The 22,760-nt window shown below is 41.8% G+C and overlaps 1 protein-coding gene and 1 pseudogene across 7 annotated transcripts in view; both read left to right on the plus strand.

Annotated features, from left to right (window-relative positions):
* Positions 1-6,425, plus strand: part of SHROOM3 (shroom family member 3) — a 291,226-nt gene extending 284,801 nt beyond the window's left edge. For all 7 annotated transcript variants that reach the window (XM_045079903.1, XM_045079909.1, XM_045079905.1 and 4 more), the window contains 2 exons: positions 2,823-3,095; positions 5,433-6,425. In XM_045079903.1, coding sequence (XP_044935838.1) covers positions 2,823-3,095; positions 5,433-5,801 — 642 coding nt within the window. In that variant the 3' untranslated portion in view covers positions 5,802-6,425. The remainder of the gene's footprint in view (positions 1-2,822; positions 3,096-5,432) is intronic.
* Positions 6,426-17,176: 10,751 nt separating this feature from the next.
* On the plus strand, positions 17,177-17,986 carry LOC101693344 (annotated as a pseudogene).
* Positions 17,987-22,760: the final 4,774 nt, after the last annotated feature.

The raw sequence follows: 22,760 nt of genomic DNA on the forward strand, positions 1-22,760 counted from the left end.
AAGCCCTTTTGGTGCTGTGTGGGAGCCCGAGAGCCCTGGTGAGCCGAGTCCAGCAGAAACCCAGCCCAACGCGCCAGGGCAGACTTCTCCTAAGTGGTCTCTGTTCCTTCAAAAATTCAAAATCAGCACGCCTGTCCCTAAAATACCAGCTTCTGAGGCCGCCGTGAGGAATTTTAACAATACCCGTTACAATTATTAACAGAAGTGCTTTGAGTTCCAGAACCAATGACACAATATTGGTTTCCAAAGATGTCCTAGTTCTAGAAAAGAAAAAACACGAGGCCATTACCCACTTTCCTTTCTACTAGTTTTTTAAAAGACTTTTCTAGAAACTACTCCAGACACAAGGCTAACATGGACCTCGCAACATGTAAATCATCAGAGACCTTTTCGTGACGCTGGAGTACAGCAGTGTTGCTGCACGGTCACCGGCCTCCTTGGGTTTGGGGTAACTGGTTTTCCGTAGCAGGGCGGTCCGGTGACCCCGAGGAGTGAGCCGAGAAGTGCAGCCTGTAAGTCGGGCCTGACTTCATGCGCGGGTCAGCCTCTCGCTGTCTGTCCGAACACAGTAATGACATTTGCTTCTCTCAACCGTGTCCAGCGGGAATATGGGAAGAGGTAACCGCAGGCAGTGTTGATTTTCCCTCCTGCTTTCTATCCGTGCTCTTCTCCTCCTCGGCACGGCCTCACCGAGCGGGATCGGTGCACTCCGCGCGGTGTTCTGCCCCAGCTCCTCAGCTGGCCGCGCAGCAGGCAGACACCAGAGCTGCCAGCCAGCATTGGTAGGGGTTTTTTTTGGAAAGTAAGTTTTCCAGGAGAACATAAGGAAAATGAAGCAATATTCTCTCCCACCTGCACTTTTCTGGGTTCAGACTCCTCCACTGGGAAGTCATATAGACTGCACGGCTTTTTCCGCGACTAAAATTATCCTTGACTGACTTTGTCCTAACCAAACAGGAAAGCTGGAGATGGTAAGCTATGAGGAGTTAGTGCAGCAGATGGGGATATTTTAGTCACCCTTAGCCTTTGGGATTAGGCAAGTCGAGAGACAAGTTGTTACCATGTAAGCCAGAATTTGGACATTTCAAGGACATTATGCACTTTACTTAGACCAGAAGATTGGAGTGTCCCAATGGCCCAGCTTCAAGATGGGTGCATCATGGAGAAATAAATATTTCGCCCTTATCATTGTGATTATTGCATTTTCGGGTGATGTTATAGAAATAGTACAGAAAGTCCTCAGAGCCCTTCAATTCTATTAGTCCAAATGTTTTCTCTTTTTCTACTTTCTTTTTCTTCCTCTAAAAATGAAGATTTATTCTAACATCAAAAACCTGTGATTATTTTTTACCAAGTTTCCAACTGATGCCACATGGCTTGGTTTTATATAAATGCATAAAAAATTTTTTTGAGCTAGAACCATTTTAGTGGTTAAAGAAATAGGGTGGTTTTTGTTTTTTTTGAAGATTTTATTTATTTGTCAGACAGAGAGCACAAGTAGGGGCAGCGGCAGGCAGAGGGAGAAGCAGGCTCCCTGCTAAGCATGGAGTCCGATGCATGACTCAATCTCAGGACCTGAGATCATGACCTGAGCCAAAGGCAGATGCTTAACCAACTGAGCCACCCAAGCGTCACTAAAGAAATAGGTTTTAACCAAAAAAAGATTATGTTCTTTCTCCATCTGGCTACCTTAGGCTAAGAGAAAAACAAAAGCCTAATTTAAAAAATCACAAAGTTTAATTTTTCTTGTAGCAAAGTAGTAGACATTTAATAGAAATGTCGTCAAAAATGGGGCACCTGGGTGGCTCAGTGGGATAAGCCTCTGCCTTCAGCTCAGGTGATGATCTCAGGGTCCTGGGATCGAGCCCTACATCGGGCTCTCTGCTCAGCAGGGAGCCTGCTTCACCCCTCTCTCTGCCTGCCTCTCTGCCTACTTGTGAGTTTTCTATCAAATAAATAAAATCTTAAAAAAAAAAAAAAAAGAAAAAGAAATGTCAAACTTGAAACCACTAAGACCTGTACTTCATTCCCTCAGTTAAATATATCGGATATTTGCCGAATTGTTCTGCACAGATAGAAATTTGCAATAAGGGTGGCAAATTATACAGCTCAGGCAACTGAAGACAGTGCAGTGGAAAGATCATGGGGCTGACTTCTGATAAAGGTCCCGGTGAATATTTCCAAGGGCAGACATACAAGGTCGCTGTTAAAGCAGGCTGACTTGAGTTCAGGGAAGCCCCTTGATGGTCCGTGCACCTCGGCCCATCCCCTCACCTAAGTGTGTCTCTTTTGCTTGCACTTGTGGATCAAATAGTACCTCCAGCACCACTGTTGGGGCGACTGAAGGAGATGATCGCGTGTGGTTCGTGGCACACAGTAACTGCTCTCGATGGTAACTAGCGTTCCTAGTCCGCTCAGCTCTCTGACCTGGGGCGAGTCCCTTAATTCCTTCAACTCTTGGCTTCTCTACCTGTAAAACAAGAAATATTTACCCTATTTGCCTATTTGTGAGGATCAAAAAGAGAGCATGTCTTGAAAAGCCTTTCAAAACCGAGTTAACAAGCCCATTGGAAGTCAGCGGCATATGTGGCATGAGGACTGGACACATTACGAGGTGACTGTAGTCAAGGGAAAGATTGAGAGAACAGCAGACATTCAGGGAAAGGAAAGAATATTGTGGCCTAACGTTGGGGGCGGTCCCTACAGATGAGGGGACCTTCAGCTGAGCCCTGAAGACAAGATGTGGCGGGGAGAGGTCAGTCCTCCCTGCAATGGCAATGCCACTGACCAAGCTTTGCTGTGTGTCCCCTTTGTCATCACAGGCCGAGCTCATTGGGAGCCTCACTCACAAGCTTGAGACCCTCCGGGAAGCGAAAGGGAGTCTGCTGATGGACATCAAGCTCAATAATGCCTTGGGGGAAGAGGTGGAGGCTTTGATCCAGGAGCTCTGCAAGCCCAACGAGTTTGACAAGTATAAGATGTTCATCGGGGACTTGGACAAGGTGGTCAACCTGCTGCTGTCCCTCTCGGGGCGCCTGGCCCGCGTGGAGAACGTCCTGAGCGGCCTCGGCGAGGATGCCAGCCGCGAGGAAAGGGTAGGTGGCACGGGGCTTCAGGGCCCCCCGTTTTTCCCCTGGAAGCCGTGCACACAGACGGGTGCCATTAAACAGACCCCTTCCCTGGAGAAGATCACAGTCTCGGGGGCGGAGAGAGAGCCCGAGTACAGGTTACCAGGAAACACAGAAGGAGGCGTCTTGCATGCCAAAAGGGAGGGCTGACACCTGGGGCTCAGGGAATGCTTAGGAAAGTAAAAGACAGGGGCCAGGGTTTCTCTCCTTCTTTCTATCCCAGGAAAAGGAAGAGACAACAGCATGGTGGGGGCTGATATTAGAGAAAGAGGGGGGACAGACAGGAGAGGGCGCGGGAACGAGGGCTCCAGGTCCAGGGAACCTGCCCGTGTTTTGCGGGGCTGAAGGCCCTCTGTGAAGGTGCACCCAGGTGTCCCCACTGCGCCCCCTGCTGGAGGGAACGGGCAGGTGTAAGAGTGGCGGCGACACCGGGTGATGTCCAGGGCCTGCGTCTTTGCCCAGCACCGCGGGCTTCCCGCTTCATCTGCGGGCTCCTGAGTCCTCGAAACAGGCCAGCACGGGACAGAGCCCAGATATGAGGGGTCCTGCCGCAGACCCACGTTTTATTCACGAGGTTGAACTTAATTCCTTAGCTACAGAGCATTCCTCCCTACTCATCTTTTTAAAGATCTTATGTATTTATTTGAGGGAGAGAGCGCACAAGCAAGGAGAGGGGCAGAGGCAGAGGAGAAGCAGGCTCCCCGCTGAGCTGGGAGCTTGACACGGGACTCATCCCAGGACCCTGAGATCATGACCTGAGCTGAAGGCAGACGCTTCACCCACTGAGCCACCCAGGCGCCCCCACCCACTCACCCCATTGCTTTACAGCAAATGATGGGTGTCTGACGTACGCCACTGGGCTCATGGGATGTGACTGGGAGCAAAGCAGACAGATCCCTGCCCCCAGGGAACTCACCAAGAGAAGTGAGACCATCAACAGGGCTGTGACTACTGTACCTGAGTATTTACACCAGAAGTTGACAAGCGCCCCAGCAATCAGGACGCTTCTTGGCTGACTTGCTCCGTCTCCCATCTACAGCTCTTTTGTTCAGAGCCACCAGGGACTTCCCATTTATTTCTCCTACACATTACATGAAAAGGAAGTTGTCTTTTTTCCAAACAGAAAAAGTCTAGTGTGCCTCCGTGGCTCAGTGGGTTAAAGCCTCTGCCTTTGGCTCAGATCATGATCCCAGGGTCCTGGGATCGAGCCCCACATCTGGCTCTCTGCTCGTAGGGAGCCTGCCTCCTCCTCTGCCTCTCTGCTTATTGTGATCTCTGTCTATCAAATAAATAAACAAAATCTTAAAAAAAAAAAAAAGCCACGTTAAAGATTATTATAAAGTAAATTAGCCCTAAAGATAACATGCTACCTTCCCCCTGGGTTTATATAAGAAATGCTCAGAATATGAAATCATTGTTAAATAGAACTCCTCTCATGTTTGACTCACGAGGCCTGAAAACTAGAAACAGATTTCTTTAGATATGAAAAACAGGACATTCCCAGTGTTATTTGTGGCTCAGGGCAGAGGTTCTCAATCTCCAGCTGCAGAGGAATCCGTCACCCGGGAGGCTGAAACAGCTTTCCGGGTCCCAGCCCTTAGATGCAGTTGGCGGGTCAGGGCCTGAAAATGTGCATTTCTAACAAATTCTCCAGAGATGCTGCTGCCGGTGTCTACACTTTGCGCTTTGCGAACCGCTATAAATGCAAATACTTGTAAATACTCAAGGTAGCTTGAAGACTGGTCCTTTTTAAACCCCCTTCAGGTTTTTATCATGGTAAACTACACATAACCTAAAACGTGCCTTCTTAGCCATTTTGAAGTGTTAGTTCAGCTCAGCAGTGTTATGTATATTCACATTGCTGTGCAACTGAGCTCTAGAATTGTTCTTGCAAAACTGAAACTTTGTATCCATGAAACAGCTCCAGTCACCCCTGCCCCCCAGCTGTCAACCAGCATCCCACTTTGTATCTCTGCGCTTGTGCCCACTCATCCAGGTACTGCAACCCCTAAGTACTCATGTCAGTGGAGTCACTGATTGTCCTTTGAAATCTAGAAGCCCCGAGTCAAGCTTTTACCCCAGCCAGTTTATTGTCCTGTCTCCTAAAGCTGCTGGATGACCGGACAAATTGAGATCGGTTTGCATGCAACAGAAGGTATTAAACCGATTTTCAAAGTCTCCTGACTCTAGAGCGGCAACTGACATGGAAACCCGGACGTTTCCCAGGCCCGGGAAAGGTGTCTCTGCAGACAGCTTCCCTCCCCCACCTCGCCCTCTGCTGACCCATTTGCTTCGTCCTGGCAGAGCTCTCTGAGTGAGAAGAGGAAGGTCCTGGCCGGACAGCACGAGGATGCCCGGGAGCTCAAGGAGAACCTGGACCGCAGGGAGCGTGTGGTGTTGGACATCCTGGCCAACTACCTCTCCGAGGAGCAACTCCAGGACTACCAGCATTTCGTGAAAATGAAGTCGACGCTCCTCATCGAGCAGCGCAAGCTGGACGACAAGATCAAGCTGGGCCAGGAGCAAGTCAAGTGTCTGCTGGAGAGTCTCCCCTCGGATTTCATCCCCAAGGCGGGGGCCTTGGCTCTGCCCCCAGACCTCGAGGGCCAGACCGCTCCTGCCGCGGGCTGCGCTGGGGGCGGCGTTTTCCCGGCGGTAACCTCTCCACTTTAACCGTCGCCAAGACCCAACCAAAAGATCCCCCTTTCTCTCGACACTATTTAATCTGAAAACTGTCTTAGTACAAACCACTGTTTAAATTGTATGGGTCATTGGGGTTTTTCTGGATAAAAGGAAAAAAATTCTATCCAGGAAAAGGCCTGTCTTTCCTTCTCAGCCTCCACGACTGATCTGAGCGCGCGCGTGCTGCTGGGAACTTACCCCTTTCTGGTCTCACTTTCTAGTAAAAGGAAAATCAATGAAACTGTGAGCACTGATTGGAGGGCATCTGATTGTTTAGTTCTTAACAGGCGGAGGCAACGCAGAGTGTGTGTAACGCTCAGGAATGTATCCACAGTGGCCTTCCTTGCTTGTGGGCGGTGTGTCCTGACGACAGCTACAAGTACTCACCTGTATCATGAAGGGTCTGCAACATAAAGCCTTAAACACACACACACACAGGAGAAAACTGTAAAACCTTGAACATTGTTATTTATATTTTTTAAAATGAAAAAGATCATTATGTTTGTGTGCTAACCACTTATCTGATTCTGTTTTGTGGTGGACGTAGACAATTGTGTTTGAGCTTTGTATTTCGTGAAAACCTTAATGAAATGAAGAATTCCAAAGATAGTCTCATTGAGTGTGGAGACTTCTGTTTTTTTCTTCAACCCTTGGCTTGTCGGTCTTATGTACACACATATGAGCAGAGCTTCTGCGCTCGTGTTAAAATTTGTCATGGGGAACCCTGTTTCCACTGCTGCCGGTCATCACCACTTTCCTTCTACAACCAAGTGGAACACTACACCTTGCCCAGGAAGAAGGTTTTGTGAAACACGGCTATCATGTCATTTCCTACCGTTTCGTGGCATTATCACTGTGCTGGGGAGATAAAGCTCCATGTTACTAACAAGGACAACAGCTCTCCAACCTGTATACGAGGAAAGTCAGAAACCAAACCAATTCAGAAGTAAACTCATGCTGTCCTTCTGCATGGATTTGGGCTAAATGTAACCTATTTTAAGAGCTAAACTATGAGGCTGTTTTAATGATGCTCTTTTTTAAAAATATTTTATTCATTTATTTGAGAGAGAGAGAGAGAGAGAGGACACAAGAGGGGGGAGGGTCAAAGTGAGAAGCAGACTCCCTGCGGAGCAGGGAGCCAGATGCGGAACTGGATTCTGATCATGATTCATGATCCAGGATCATGACCTGAGCCAAAGGCAGACACTTAACTAACTGAGCCACCCAAGTGCTCCCCTCATCGCCCCCCTGTTTTTTCTTAAGACTTTATGTTTTAATGATGCTTTTAAAAAAGTTTTTCTGGGCACCTAGGTGGCTCAATGGGTTAAGTCTCTGACTTTGGCTCAGGTCATGATCTCAGGGCCCTGGGATTGAGCCCCTATTGGGCTCTGTGCTCAGTGGAGAGCCTGCTTCCCCCTCTCTCTGCCTGCCTGTCTACTTGTGCTTTCTCTCTCTGTGTATCAAATAAATAAATAAAATCCTTAAAAAAAAAAAAAAAAGTTTTCCTAAGTTGTCAAGCCTATCAACCACCGTTAAAAACAGCTTCTTAATACCTGAAGACTGATTGTGCACTCTCGACACAAGTTTGCACAGTGCATCTAAGACGATGATCTTCCTTCCCAATCATGACTTTTTGGAGGGTACTCTAGAGCCCAAGTTGTGAGTCTATGCAAACAGACTAGAGGTGGGAGAAGGCTGGGGCCAATGGCCAGCCGGCTGATGGCCGCCAGAGAGGGCGGCAGCCTCACCCTTACAGCAGGTGGTGGCGCATCCTGGGCTTTGGCTTAGTTTGTTTTCACACGTGCTTGACCATGGCTGGTGGCGGCCTCCGCCGATGCAGTCCGCAAGCACCACGGAGAACGGGCGAGTGAAACTTACATGAGAGACCAGATGCCCTTGTCTCCCCTCACACATTTTAATTACCTCATGAACTGTATTTTCTGGTTAAGAACTTCAAAACTGTAGTGTTGGTCCCAAATACAGATGTCTTTTGATGAGCTTAGAACCAACAGGCCACCCAGACATTTCTTGTGAGCAATCAACCAAAGCTGTTCTTTCCTTCTTAGAGGTTAGACGCTGACTCCCATGATACCGGAAGACAGCACCTCTGTGTCCCGGGAATGTTGTCGAACGCTTCTCTCTTAAAACCAGAGGTCCCGTTTCCCAGGGACTCAGTGGAACCAGTGGCAGCCTCAGCAGCCACACCACATGGTCATTTGAGGTAGAGAAAAAGAGTGCTTCTGACATTTATTCAGGCTCAGACCAACACAGGAGCCCCAGATCACCGGTAGTTGGTAATGAACTGTCTTGTTGATCCTGACTCCTTCCACCAGACCATGTGGGAGTCAGCCAGTCAATGTCTTCAGCTACTCCCAGTGAAATTCCTCGGGGGGATTCTGGGGCTGCCCACATTCCCAACTATCTCCAAAATAATTCTTCTGAAGAATTTGACTGGGGACACTTTGCAAGTCCTTTTCAATCACTTTTCTAATTTACAAATGTCAAAGTAAGTGACTCTCCAAGTAGCAGCTGCTGCTGCTTGCCATGAAACAAGCACCCCGAATTACAGAACATGCCTAGGACACCGTCTCTTTGCTACACTGAAATGTTTTTCTGTTGTTACATGAAACGAGGGAGGTATCCAGTGCAATTCTGAAAATTAATTCTTAGGAGATGTGATATTTACTGTAGCAGGACTTGACCTTTGCTTGACAAGAAACCACTAACATAATTTTCATCATAATTTTTAAATGCCTTTAGCTCAACAGCAGGTCTGTTCTCTCTTTCCTATTTTGCATTCCCTTTCCACTATGAAAAACAATCATCAGGGGGCGCCTGGGTGCCTCAGTCGCTTAAGTGTCTTGGGTCAGGTCATGATCCCAGAGTCCTGGAAATGAGCCCCACATCGGGCTCCCTGCTCAGCGGGGAGTCTGCTCCTCCCTCTCTCTTTCTGCCACTCCCCCTTGGTTGTGCTCCCTCTCTCTCTCAAATAAATAAAATCTTTAAAAACAACAACAGCAACAAAAACAAGCAGTCATCTACAGTAGAACTCAGCATTTTTCTTCCCGACAATATCTCCGGCCAAGATCATAAGCAAATTAACCCTGAGCATGTTGTTGGTCAAGACTTCCAAGATGTTTGATCACAGTCGATAATGGTCTGTTTTACCAGGTCCCGTCAGAAGTGCTGGTTGGGGGATGGCCTTGCAAGAGTCCCCAGGCTGGTACTCAAGAAAGCTGTGAAGTTCTAAGGAAGGACAAAGTCCTGCCACAAAACTGGGAGGCCTCCAACTTCCTGGGCTGCTTGAGATGTTCCGGGCATGTTGCTACACGTTGACTCAGGGCTTTCTCTGCTGTTTTGTTTCTCGTGGTGGTTGCTCAGCCCCAAAGAATGCAGGGAGGTTCCACAGTGAAAGTGTCTGAGGTTTTCCAAGAGACACTGTCAAAACCAAACATTTTTCCCTGCACTAAAAGGGAACGTTTTTAGTTTTGTTTTGCACAACCTGTTTCCAAACTTGAAGATTAGCAAGCATGGATCAACCCTTGAGAATCTGTTAAAGTGAGGAGTGAGGGCCTTTGAGGCATACAAAAGAGAAATCAGAGAAACCAGTCTGGTACACCCCAGTTTTCCTATTATTCTGTTGTTGATACCCGATCTACAGTCACTTCTGAGTGTAAAAGTTAAGATCATAGTTGTTCCTAATATGATCACTACCTTAAGCTTATATTTTAAGTATCTTTTACCAAGATATAGGGTTGGTTTTTTTTTTTTTTCTGGATACAGGAGAATGTTGACTTTTTATTCTTAAATGGTTCCAAATTTACTTGTCTGTAATTTTCCACATTGCTGGCTTTATTCTATTAGGTTGGATTTTTTTTTTCCCCCTTTAGAAGAGCATGAGTCTTATTCATCTTATTACTGGCAAGAAAAAGGAAGAACTTCAGCCTGAAAGAACTTCTCCATTCCCAGCAAAATGTAAAATGACCAGATGTGAAGGACAGTCCCACACAGAAATAGTGTCCTGGGGACAAGGTATTCCTTGTTGCCTTAACTCTGGGATGAAGCATGGGATAAAATGAAAAAGACCATTTTAAAATCAGGAACACATGAACAATCTTCTTATTATTATTTCCAAACAAAATTTCACCTTCCTTATGGAAGCTCATTCAGACACTAAATCACAGCTTCTCAAAAATACCGAGCATCCGAATCACAGGAGTACTTGTTAAAAATGCCCATTGCTGGGGCACCCGGTGGGTCAGTCAGTTAAGCGTCTGACTCGTGATTTCAGCTCAGGTCATGATCTCATGGTCATGAGATCCAGCCCCACACCGGGCTCTGCATCAACCGGGAGTCTTCTTGGGAGTCTCTCCCTCTGCGTCTCCTTCAGCTCATGTGGGTTCACTCTCCTTCTCTCTCTCACTCTCAAATAAATCAATCTTTTTTAAAATGCCCACTGCTGAGACACCACCATGGTGGCTAGGAGTCTGCACCTGTATAAGTTCCCTGAGTTGCCCTGATACCAACCATTTGTGCAGTTTTTATTATCATCACAAAAAGATTAACATGAATTTATGTAATAACAATCCCAGAATTCAAAGCCCTGTCATGTTTGCTCATTAACTACATCATTAGGAGTTAATATTGTCCGCACTATTTTTATATCATCCCCACAGTTATGATACGGGGTTTGGTTTTGTTTTGTTTTTTCCTGCTCACTTTCTTCTAGACAGGCTTATAAATTTGAACATGCTAAGCACGTCTTCAGACCCAACCATACTACTTTTCCTGCAGTGTACGCATTGACCTGTCACATAATGCCAGTAATCTGAAGTCCTGCCGAGACGTCGGCACTGACCTGAAACCGCAGCTGACCTTCTCAGTGGGGCTCTCCTTCAGATTTCTGTTGCTCCTTCCGAGTCTCGTGCTACACAGGAGAGCTACAATTTCTCTTGATACTGATTTGATAGTCTATCTTAGGACACAAAAATGTCAAATTTCAAAACCCTGAAGTCAAAATTATGTAAGAAAAAAAGTTCCAAATGAAGAAATGGGCTCATTTATTCCTACCTCATTCTATTCTAGAATAGAACTGAATGAGGCTGAATGAGAAGTTTCATCTCCTAGGCAAGGTATCCTACCTCATACCTATTCTAAGTTCCTCTCTGACATTCTGTCATTGGAAAAGCAGCTCTTTCTTGCTAAAACATTAGTATTGCCACTCCTTGATACAGTGGATTGAATAGGGTAAGTTTAATATAAAGAATTATCATACTCCAATGAGTGCCTATCAGACATAAAGAAAGTTGATTATCCTGAGTAAAGGGAGAGTACTCAAGGAAAGACAAACTTGGAAACAGTCCCCCTGCCCCATGCTACAGGTCAGACCTCCTTGGAGAACGTAGCCCACCCACAGCAGAAGAGTTCGTTGGTTTACCCAGGCCAAAGCTGCTCTGCGATCCCGGGCCAAGCAGGAAACAACTCTCCAGAGTGCAAGCTGGGTGCAGCCAGTTGGCAACGGATGGCAAGGATATGCACAAGTCACGGGGGCCCTGCAGCGGGGGTGGTCATGCAGCGGAAACCCTCTAAGTTGTAGATGATCTGCACAGGGGAACAGGTGTTGGCAGAATGCCTTTGGGACACTGATAGAAGAATGAATTCTTCAGGATGCAGGTTTCTAGTCCACAGGGCTGGGAGATGCTTATCACCTGCTAAAGCTGCAAGATCATCAAGACAGCCCATGGCTGGGCAGAATTGCATCAGACGTCCCGACCTGACACCACTCACATACCTGTCAGGGACCAAAAACAGCAAGCATCATCTAGGTGATGACTGAGATCCTCCCCTTTGGGACACTGGCAGGTCTTAACACACCCTCAACTACTAGGAGCCACAAAGGATGAAAAAAGCTGACTGGACAACCACATAGATTTGAAAGGCAACAAAGAGCTAGGGGAGAGTTGAACGAGGAGTTTCATCTCCTATGCAAGGCCACTCTCTGAAAACTAGGAGAAGTGGCTGTTTTATCTAATGCCCAGAAGCCAACTCAGAGAGTTAAAGAAATGAAGAAACAGGAGTATGTTCCAAATGAAAGAATAAGATAAAACCCCAGAAAAAGACCTTAGTGAAATGGAGTAAGAGTTCAAAATAACAGTCATAAAGATGTTCACTAAGGTCGGGAGATCAATGCAAGCACAAAATGAGAATTCAAAAAATAGATAGAAAAATATAAGGAAATGCCAAACAAAAATCAGAGCTGAGAATACAATAACTAGAATGAAAATTCAATAGAGGGGTTCAAAAGAAAACCAGATAAAGTGGAAGCAAAGGTCAGCGAACTTGAAGACATAGCAGTGAAATTTATCCAAAGAAGCAAAGTATCTTGAGACAAATGAAAATGGAACTACAAAATACCAAAACTTAAAGGATGCTAAGTGGGAAGTTTGTACTGAAAACACCTATATTAAGAAACAAAAAAAAGCTCAAACAACCTAACTTTATACCTCAAGAAACTTGGGCGTGTGAGAACAAAGTTGAAAGTTAGTAAAAGGAAGAAAATAGCAGTTCCATCAGATTGGAAATAAGTTAATCAGCAACTAAGAAGACAACAGAAAAGATCAGTGAAACTAAGAGTGGGTTTTTTTTAAACAAATAAATAAATCTTTAACTAGACTCACCAAGAAAAAAAGGAGTCAAATGAATAAAATTAGAAAAGAAAGTGAATATATTACAACTGATATCACAGAAATAAAAAGGATAAGAAACTGCAATAAGCAATTATATCCCAACAAATTAGACGACGTGGAAGAAATGGATACCTTCCTAGAAACACACAACGTTCAAGATTGAATCATGAAGATACAGAGAATCTGAACCGACCAACTACTAGTAAGTATATTAAGAGGTATTTGATTACTAATTCAATAAACAAAAGGCCAGGACCAGATGGTTTCATGAGTGAGTCTACCAAACATTTAAGGAATACCAATTCTAATCAAAGTCTTCCAAAAAATAGAAGAGAATACTTCCAAACTCATTCTATGAGGCCAGCATTACCCTGATACCAAAACCAGACATTACAGGGAAAGAAAAATATAGGTTAATATCCCTGATGAACACAGCAAAGATCCTTGACAAAACAGAGCAAACCCAATTCAACAATACATTAAACAGATCATATACTATGATCAAATGGGATTTCTTTCAGGGATGCAAGGATGGTCCAACATCCACAAATCAATCAAGATGAAGATGCACAATCTTGCCACTCTCATTCATCAGAGTATTAGAAATTCTAGCCACAGCAATAAGGCAAGGCATCTACACTGGAAAGGAGGTAGAACTGTCACTATCTGCAGCTGACATGATGTCATATGTAGAAAACTAAGTGAATCCACAGAACACCTGTTAGAATGAATAAATGTACATGGTAAAGCTGCAAGATATATGGTCAATATACAGAAATTTGTGGGATTTCTATACACAAATAATGAGCTACCAGAAAGATAAATTTAAAAAGCAATTCTGTTTACACTAACATCAAAATGAATAAAATAACTAGGGGTACCTGACTGGCCCAGTCAGTAAAGTATGCAGCTCTTGATCTCAGAGTCGCTGAGTCTGAGCTGCACATTGGGTGTAGAGATTACAAAAACAAAAACAAAACAAAACAAACAAACAAAAAAAAACTAAAAAAAAAGATAAAAGAAAAAAAAGAAATATCTAGGAATAAATCTAGCCAAGGAGGTGAAAGACCTAGACAATGAACACTCAAAAGACGCTTTTGATGGAAACAGATGACGCAAATAAATGGTAAGATATTCCATGTTCACATATTGGAAGACTTAATTTTTTATTGTTTTGTGTTAAAGTAATCTCTACATCCAACGTGGGGCTCAAATTCACAACCTTGAAATCAAGAGTTGCATGCTCCACTGACTGAGCCAGCCAGGCACCATGTAAAAATTAATATTGTTAAAATGCCCATGCAACCCAAAGAAATCTACAGATTCAATGCAATCTCTAACAAAATTCCAGTGGCCTTTTTCACAGAAATAGAATAATCCTAAAACGAGTATGGAACTACAAAGACCCTAAACAGCCCAGCCTAAGCAATTTTGAGAAAAAACAAAGCTAAAGAGGCATCACACTTCCTGATTTTGAATGATATTCTAAGACTATAGGAAATGAGACAGTATATATTGACATGAAAATAGCATATAGATCAGTGAACAAAATAGCTCAGAAATCATGCATATATGACCAATTACATATGACAAAGGAGCAAGGAACATACAATGGAGCAGTCTCTTCAATAGAGGGCATTGGGAAAACTGGACAGCCACGTGCAAAAGAATGAAACTGGACCCCATTTTATATCATACAGAAAAATCAATTCAAAATGAATAAAAGATTTGAACTTATTAAGACCTGAAACCATAAAAATCCTCAAAGAAAACACAGGGGGTAGTCTCCTTGACATTAATCTTGGCAATGATTTTTTGGATTTGACACCAACAGCAAAAATAAACAATGGGACTGCATCAAACTAAAAATCTTCTCTACATTAGCAAAATTAAAAGAAAACCTATGGAATGAAAGAAAATGTATGCAAACCACATGTAAGACAATGGGTTAATATCCAAGATATATAAAGAATTCGTACAACTCGGTAGCCAACAAGACACTAACAATCAGAGTTTTAAAATGAGCAGAGAGGAACTGCATAGACATTCTCCCAAAGACATACAGATACCAACACAGGGGTGCCTGGCTGGCTCAGTCAGTAGAGCACATACCTCGTGATCTTAGAGCTATAGGTTTGGCTCCACATTGGGTGTAAAAGTTACTTAAACATAAAATCTTTATACAAGTAGCCAACCAGATATGTGAAAAGGAGCTCAACACCACTCATCATCAAGGAAGTACATATCAAAATGACAATAAGTTACTACGTCACACCTGTTAGAATAGTTATTATCAAAAAAGCACGAAATAACAAGTGTTGGTGAGGATGTGAAAAAGAGAACCCTTGTGCAGTTGTTGGTGGGAATGTAAATTGGTGCAAACTCTATGGAAAATAGTACGGAGCTTTCTCAAAAAGTTAAAAACAGAACTACCATATGACACACCAGTTCCACTTCTGGGTATTTCTACGAAGTAAACAAAATCACTATCTCAAGAAGATATCAGCATTCCTGTGTGCTGCAACATTACGATAGCCAAGAGATGGGAACTACTGTCCATTAATAGATGAGTGGGTGAATGGGGTGGGCAAAATGGGTGAAGGTTTCTAGAAAATATGAACTTTCAGTTATAAGATAAATAAGTCCAGGTGCCTGGGTGGCTCAGTGGGTTAAGTCTCTGCCTTCAGCTCAGTTCATGATCTCAGGGTCCTGGGATCAAGTCCCACATCGGGCTCTCTGCTCAGCAGGGACCCTGCTTCCCTTTCTCTCTCTGCCTGCCTCTCTGACTACTTGTGATCTCTGTCTGTCAAACAAATAAATAAAAGATCTTTAAAAATAAGAAAAAAAATAAACAAGTCCTAGAGATGCAATGCAGTGCTGAATATTGTTAACAATGCAGTATTATAACTACATTGTGTTGTATATTTGAAAGTTGCTAAGAGATCTCAAAAGTTCTCATCACAAGACAAAAAGATTACACCACCAAAACCCCAAATAATCCAATTAACAATGGACAGAAAACATGACCAGATAATTCTCCAAAGAAGACATCCAGCTGGCCAACACACACATGAAAAGATGCTCAACATCACTCAGCATCAGGGAAATGCAAATCAAACCACACTGATATCACTCACACCTGTAAGAATGGTTAAAATAAGAAACAAAAGAAACAAGTATTGGTAAGAATGTGGAGAAAAAGGGTCACTCGTGCACTGTTGGTGGGAAAGCAAACTGGTACAGGCACCACGGTGGACAGTATGAAGGTCTCTCAAAAATTAAATACAGAACTACCATATAATCCAGTACTCACACTATTGGGTATTTATACAAAGAAGGGAAACACTAATCCAAAAAGATATATGTAGCCCTATGTTTCATGCAGCATTATTTATAAGAGCCACATTATGAAAGCAGCCCAGGTGTCCATGAATAGATGAATGAATAAAGAAAATGTGGTGTGTGTGTGTATGTGTGTCTGTATACACACACACACACACACACACAGATATATATATATATCCATCAACATGGATAGACCTAAAACATATAATGGTAAGTGAAACAAGCCAGTCAGAGAAAGACAAATACTATACGATTTCACTCATATGAGGAATTTAAGAAACAAAACAAATAACAAAGGGGGAAAAAAGAGACAAACCAAAAAACATACTCTCAACTACAGAGACCAAATGGATGGTCACCAGAGGTAAGGTGGGTGAACTAGGGAAGGGGATTACCAGTACACTTACCATGATGAGCTCTGAGTAACACTGGAATTGGTGAATCACTGTATTGTACACCTGAAACGAATATCATACTGCATGTTAACTACACTGGAATTAAAATCTAGATGAATCCAGTGTTTTTTTAAATAACATTTTCAACTGTATTTGAGTCAACAAAAGAATCAAATTTATGCATAAAATAGAAAATTCTGCATAATTTTAAATTGTTAATGCCAGAAGTCTCTAGTTGCAAGAAATAGTAGTACTCATTGCACGCTATGTGGTTAAAAAATGTACTTAAAATATTCTGACTTCTGGGGCGCCTGGGTGGCTCAGTGGGTTAAGCCGCTGCCTTCGGCTCAGGTCATGATCTCAGGGTCCTGGGATCGAGTCCCACATCGGGCTCTCTGCTCAGCAGGGAGCCTGCTCCCCTCCCCCTCTCTCTCTGCCAGCCTCTCTACCTACCTGTGATCTCTCTCTGTCAAATAAATAAATAAATAATCTTTAAAAAAAAAAAAAAAAAAAAAAAAATATTCTGACTTCTATTTAATTTTTTCGTCAATTATTCTATTTGGATGTCTACATAGGGTAAATGTATAGACCGTAAACACCATGTAAATTAAGAATTGTCTTACCATTTTTGATATGATAGTGTTTTTTAACATTATGTTCTACCCCCTATCATGCATGAATTAAGAATACTGTAGGGGTTTGTGGCAGATGTTAAGTGACTGTCCTACACACTACCTCCTTACAGTGTGCTGGCAATGTGGGTATCAATTTCTCATCACAGGACGGAATAAATCCTGATTAGCTACTATCATTAATGATCATTTTCTGATTTTTAGCAACTGGTTTAGAGGGGGTTATAGGACCCAGTTCTAGACAGATAAACAAAGGAGGTATTTGACAGATTTTTTTTCTGGAAATGGTTTCCTCAAAGATTCAAGAAACCATGTAGGGTGAAATGAAATCTTATCTTTTGTTGAACCTCTCCTTGTCTGGATGTAATGCCTAGTTGTGTCTTTCAAAAATGAATTATAACTTAAGCTCAGGTACTCACCTCATCACAGCCCTCTGGGCCAATGTGGATCTTGGCAGATTCATTGAAAAGAAGGACAATCTACTGTCAATTCCAAGACAGCCTTCTACTCGTTCTATCTTCCTATAGCTGCTGTCATGTATATGACAGGTAGTGACGAGGAGAAAAAAACACGCCAATGCTGGGCACCTGGATGGCTCAGTGGGTTAAAACCTCTGCCGTTGGCTCAGGTCATGATCTCAGTGTCCTGGGATCAAACCCCCCACATCAGGCTCTCTGCTCAGTGGGGAGCCTGCTTTCCGCCCCCGCCTCTGCGTGCCTCTCTGCCGACTTGTGATCTCTTTCTCTGTCCAATAAATAAGTAAATAAAGTTTAAAAAAAAAATGCCAATGCCAAGAAGATCCTGCTGGAGATGGGGGAGTTCTTTCAGATGCAGGAGGATTACCTTGATCTCTTTGGGGAGCCCAGTGGGACAGGCAAGATAGGCTCCTCCAGATCTGTCTGCAGTGCCAGGTCCTTCTGGAAAATTATGGGCAAAAGGACACTGAGATGGCCTGGGTGAAGGCACTACAGGATGAGCTGAACCCGCCAGCTGTGTTCACAAAGCACAAACAAGACAGCTACAGCCACCTCCTGAGCCTTATGCAGCAGCACGCCTCGCCCCTGCCCCTAGCCATCTTCCTGGGGCTAGCACAAAAGAGCCACAAGACAGAAAAGTGACCTGGAGACTGCAAGGGTGGGGAAGGGAAGTTCTCAATGAATTGTCTAACCTTCAAAAGAACCAAATATATATATGTATGTATATATATATATATATACGATATATACTATACTATATATATACTATATATATATATATACACATAGTGTGTATATACATATATATATAGTATATATATATATACCAGTTGACTTAGGTTGCTCTCTTTGTAATAACTGAAGATACAGATTTCCACTTTTATAGGAGTTATATAATTCAGATGTGGACTTTAAGTAAATCATTTGATGTCTTGATATAGACATCTGTTTAATTTTGATACCATTTAAACATTAGAAATCAACAAGAAACAAATAGGTATGCTTTCTTGAATTGCTCTATCACTAACCTAAGAAATTAACCTTGGAACCTGACATAATGTCAGTGTACCTCCCTTTTTAAAATGCATAACATAAATTTTTTGAGTTAATTTAATTTACATTATTGTTCATGGATCATTTCTACAATGTAGACTGACAACATTTGGTTTGAGACTAAGGGCCTACTTTTGTTTGCCTTCAAATGATTGGCCTAGTAGCCTATCTTATTTGAATTGTCTATCCCTTTACAATTGAGCTGAAATGTTAATGCTTTCATGTATTAAAAATACTCACAGCTTCCATTAAAAATAAATGAATAAAATAAAGATACAAAAATTGAACTGAGGTTTGAGTTGTCCAGAAATGGAACTTGAAATTTTATTCCAACCACATTGTCTGTCAAAACAAAAATAGCTACTCTTTGGAGAAATATGTAACAGAAACAGCTTCCAGGATATACTATTCACATCATCCAAGTTAAAATCCAAAATTACTTGATGTAGGAACAAGCAGCAATTTGTGATCCAATCTCAAGAAAAATGATAATCAGCAAAAAGCAACCCTGTGATGATCCACAGGCTAGAATTAGCACAAAAAGATTTCAACCAGCTACTATAACTCTGTGTGGTGAGATAAAGGAAAATGTTCATTACTGAAGTCTCATAGTAAACAAAGAGAAAGGAAATCTGAAGATAAATAAAAACTATAAAAAAGAAACAACTGAAATTATAAAACCAAATATATAATATCTGAAATGAAAAATACACCAATTTACAAGCAAAATAGAAGTGATGAAGGAAAGCATCAGTGAACTTGAGAAAATAGATCAACAGATATTATCCAATTTGAACAGGAAAAAAAATAAAGATTTTAATAAATTACAAAGCATTAAGACCTGTAATTGTAATCTTTAAACTATCGAGTTAAAAATGCAAAAAGCTAGGCACCTGGGTGGCTCAGTCAGGTAAGGATCCAACTCTTGGTTTCTGCTCAGGACATGATCTCTGGCTCCTGAGAAAGAACCCTGCATGGGGTTGGGCATGAAGCCTGCTTGGGATTCTCTCTCTCCCTCAGCCCTTTCCCACAAATGCTTTCTCTTAAAAAAAAAAAAAGTAAAAAACTATACTTACATAGCCAATTCATAAATAAAATCAGAATTTTAAAACATACTCAATCTAGAATAAGGCAGGAAAGAAAAAAAAACAGAAGCAAAGAGAGAACAATACTGTCGTCCTAGAATTCAAATTTATGAATAATTATATTTTAATCACCTAAACACTCCAATTTAAAAGTGGAAACTAAAAAAAAAAAAATCATGAAAATCAAGATCCAAGTGTAAGTTTTCTGCAAGACACATTTAAATATATAAAGAAACCAACAGATTGAAAGTCAATACATGAGAGAAGATAAACCAAGCAAACACTAGTCATAAAACTGGAGGGGCTAATATTAATATCAGAGGAAATAGACTTTGAAATTAAAAGTATTATCACAGATAAAGGGTGACATAAGTGTCAATTCTTCAGAAAAGATATAACAATCATAAATACCTATGTGTTTATTAAAAGAACTTCAAAATACACAAAGCAAAAATGGACGAACTGAAGAGAGAATACAAATCCACAATTGTAACATCAGTAAAAACTAGACAAAAAAACTAGACAAAAAAAAATCTCAGTGGGAACGTAATTTGAACACTATCAATCACCTTGACCTAATGATATTTAAGAATATTACAGCCAACAATAGAGAATACCACTATTTTTGTTACGTGTAATATGCACACCAAGGTAAACTCTATGCATGGCCATAAAATAAATCTCAATAAAGAGGATTAAAGCTATAGAGATTATAGTCTTTGACCATGAAATTAAGCTAGAAATTAATATTGTAAGACACTTGGGAAAATGCCAAATACTTGGAAATTAAACAACACTTTTCTATAACCTATCTGGATCAAAATACAAATCATAAGTAAAATTAGAAAACATTTTAAACTGATAATGAAACATATCAAAAAATATGTGATTACTGAAAAAAGTGAATAGAAGGAAATTTATAGCTTTAAACACTTAAAAAAGAATGTTCCGAAATCAATACTTAGGTTTTCACTTTAAAAAGCTAAAGAGGGATACCTGGGTGGTTCAGGTGGTTAACTGTCTGCCTTCCGCTCAGGTCATGATCCCAGGGTCCTGGGATGCAGCCCCACACCGAGCTCCTTGCTCAGGAGACTGCTTCTCCCTCTGCCTCCAACTGCCACTCACCCCGCTTGTGTTCTCTGACAAATAAATAAAATCTTTAAAAAATGAAAAGCCAAAGAATGAGCAATGTATACCAAAAGTAAGGAGAAGTCAGGAAGCAATAAGGGCAAAAGTGGAAATCAACAAAATAAAAAAGCAATTGAATAAGTTAACAAAATGAAAGGCAACAAAATTGATAAATCCCTAAGTAATCTAATCCAGAAAGAAGAGGGAATACAAATTTCCTATATCAGGAAGGATTTACAGATCGTATAAATATTAAAAGGATAGCAAGAGAGTATTATAAACTTTATGCCAAAAAATTGAATAATATAAGCAGAACAGACACTTCCTTGAAAAATACAATTAACCCAAACACCAACAATTAACATTGAACATTAGAATGTTCCCTTCTAAAACTGGGATCAAGGCAAGGATTTCCACTGTAAAGACTTCTATTTCAGATTCTACAGGAGGTCCTAACCTTTGCTATAAGACAGAAAGAAGAGATAAAAGGCACAAGTGTGCAAAGAAGTAAAAATGATCTCTAGTTGCATATGATAAAATTGTTTAAAAAAAAAAAATCCTAAGCAACCTACAACTGTTAGAATAATAAGTGAATCCAGGGCACCTGGGTGGCTCAGTGGGTTAAAGCCTCCACCTTTGGCTCAGGTCATGATCCAGGGTCCTGGGATCGAGCCCCACGTTGGGCTCTCTGCTCAGCAGGGAGCCTGCTTCCCTTCCTTTCTCTCTGCTTGCCTCTCTGCCTACTTGTAACTTCTGTCTGTCAAATAAATAAATAAATAATCTTTAAAAAAAAGAATAGTAAGTGAATTTAATAGGGTTTCATGATGCATGGTAACAGACAAAAATAATAAGGTTCTTATATACAAGCAGCAAACAACTGAAAATTGAACTAGACCTAGAAGATAAGTTCTGGAGCTCTAATGGACAGTATAGTAATTAAAGACTGTAATACTGTATTATAAAAGAACTTGCTAAGAAACTAGATCTTAACGATTCCCACCACAAAATAACAAGTGACAATTATGTGATGTGATTAGAAGCATTAGCTGAGGCTACAATGGCAATCATATTGCAATATATAAATATATCAAATCAACATGTTGTACACCTTAAACTTATACGATGTTACATGTCAATTATATCTCAATTTTATTTTTTTTTTTAAGATTTTATTTATTTACTTGACAGACGGAGATCACAAGTAGGCAGAGAGAGAGGAGAAAGCAGGCTCCCCACTGAGCAGAAAGCTGATGTGGGACTCAATCCCAGGACCCTGGGATCATGACCTGAGCTGAAGGCAGAGGCTTTAATCCACCAGCGCCCCATATATCTCAATTTTAAAAAGAAAATTAAACTAGAAACATAGCTTACAATTTATAATTATATAAAAAACCAAAATATTTAAGAATAAATTTAGCCAAATACATGCAAGAACTCTATCCTTACAACTAAAAAACATTGCTGAGAGAAGAATTCAGTTTAAATATATGGAAAGATGTTAATTCTCCCCAAATGAATCACAGATCCCTTGTAACCTGATCATAACCTAAGGAGACTTTTTTCATTTGACAAACTCTAATACAGAAATTCAAAGAACCCAGGGTAACTGAAGTATTTTGGAAAATAACAAATTTAGAATACTTTCATTATTTACTGACTTCAAGATTTACTACAAAACTAGATTAATCAAGAAAGTGAGGTCCTGGCTTAGGGATCAACAACAGATCTGCAGAACACAACAGGGGCACTAATATGCATTGGGGAAAAATAAATTCACCAAAACAGTTAAATAAGGGCAAGAGTTTTTCAACAAACAAGCTCACCATCATTCATCATCAAGGAAATGCCAAAAACACCATGAGTTATCACTCCGCACCCACAGGAACGGCTAAAATCACAAAGACTAAAAATTCTAGTTGTCCCTTCTCCCCTTTTCCCTCTCCAGGTTTAGGCAACAGAGGAGTGATACTCACTCCGCGCCCGCCCCCCCAGCATCAGCCTGAGCTGCCACATCTCCACAGGGCTGAGGCAGTGCTACAGTCTGGGGGCAGGGGAAGGGCACCATCAGTTGTCACCTGGGTTACCATCAGGACATCCGTCCATCACTCCTACTTGACAGCCCCTTCAGGCCCAGTGGCCTAATACTCTGA

Source organism: Mustela putorius, unplaced genomic scaffold (assembly GCF_011764305.1).
Source record: "Mustela putorius furo isolate JIRA1106 unplaced genomic scaffold, ASM1176430v1.1 tig00000430_pilon_pilon_pilon, whole genome shotgun sequence".
Classification (NCBI taxonomy): domain Eukaryota; kingdom Metazoa; phylum Chordata; class Mammalia; order Carnivora; family Mustelidae; genus Mustela; species Mustela putorius.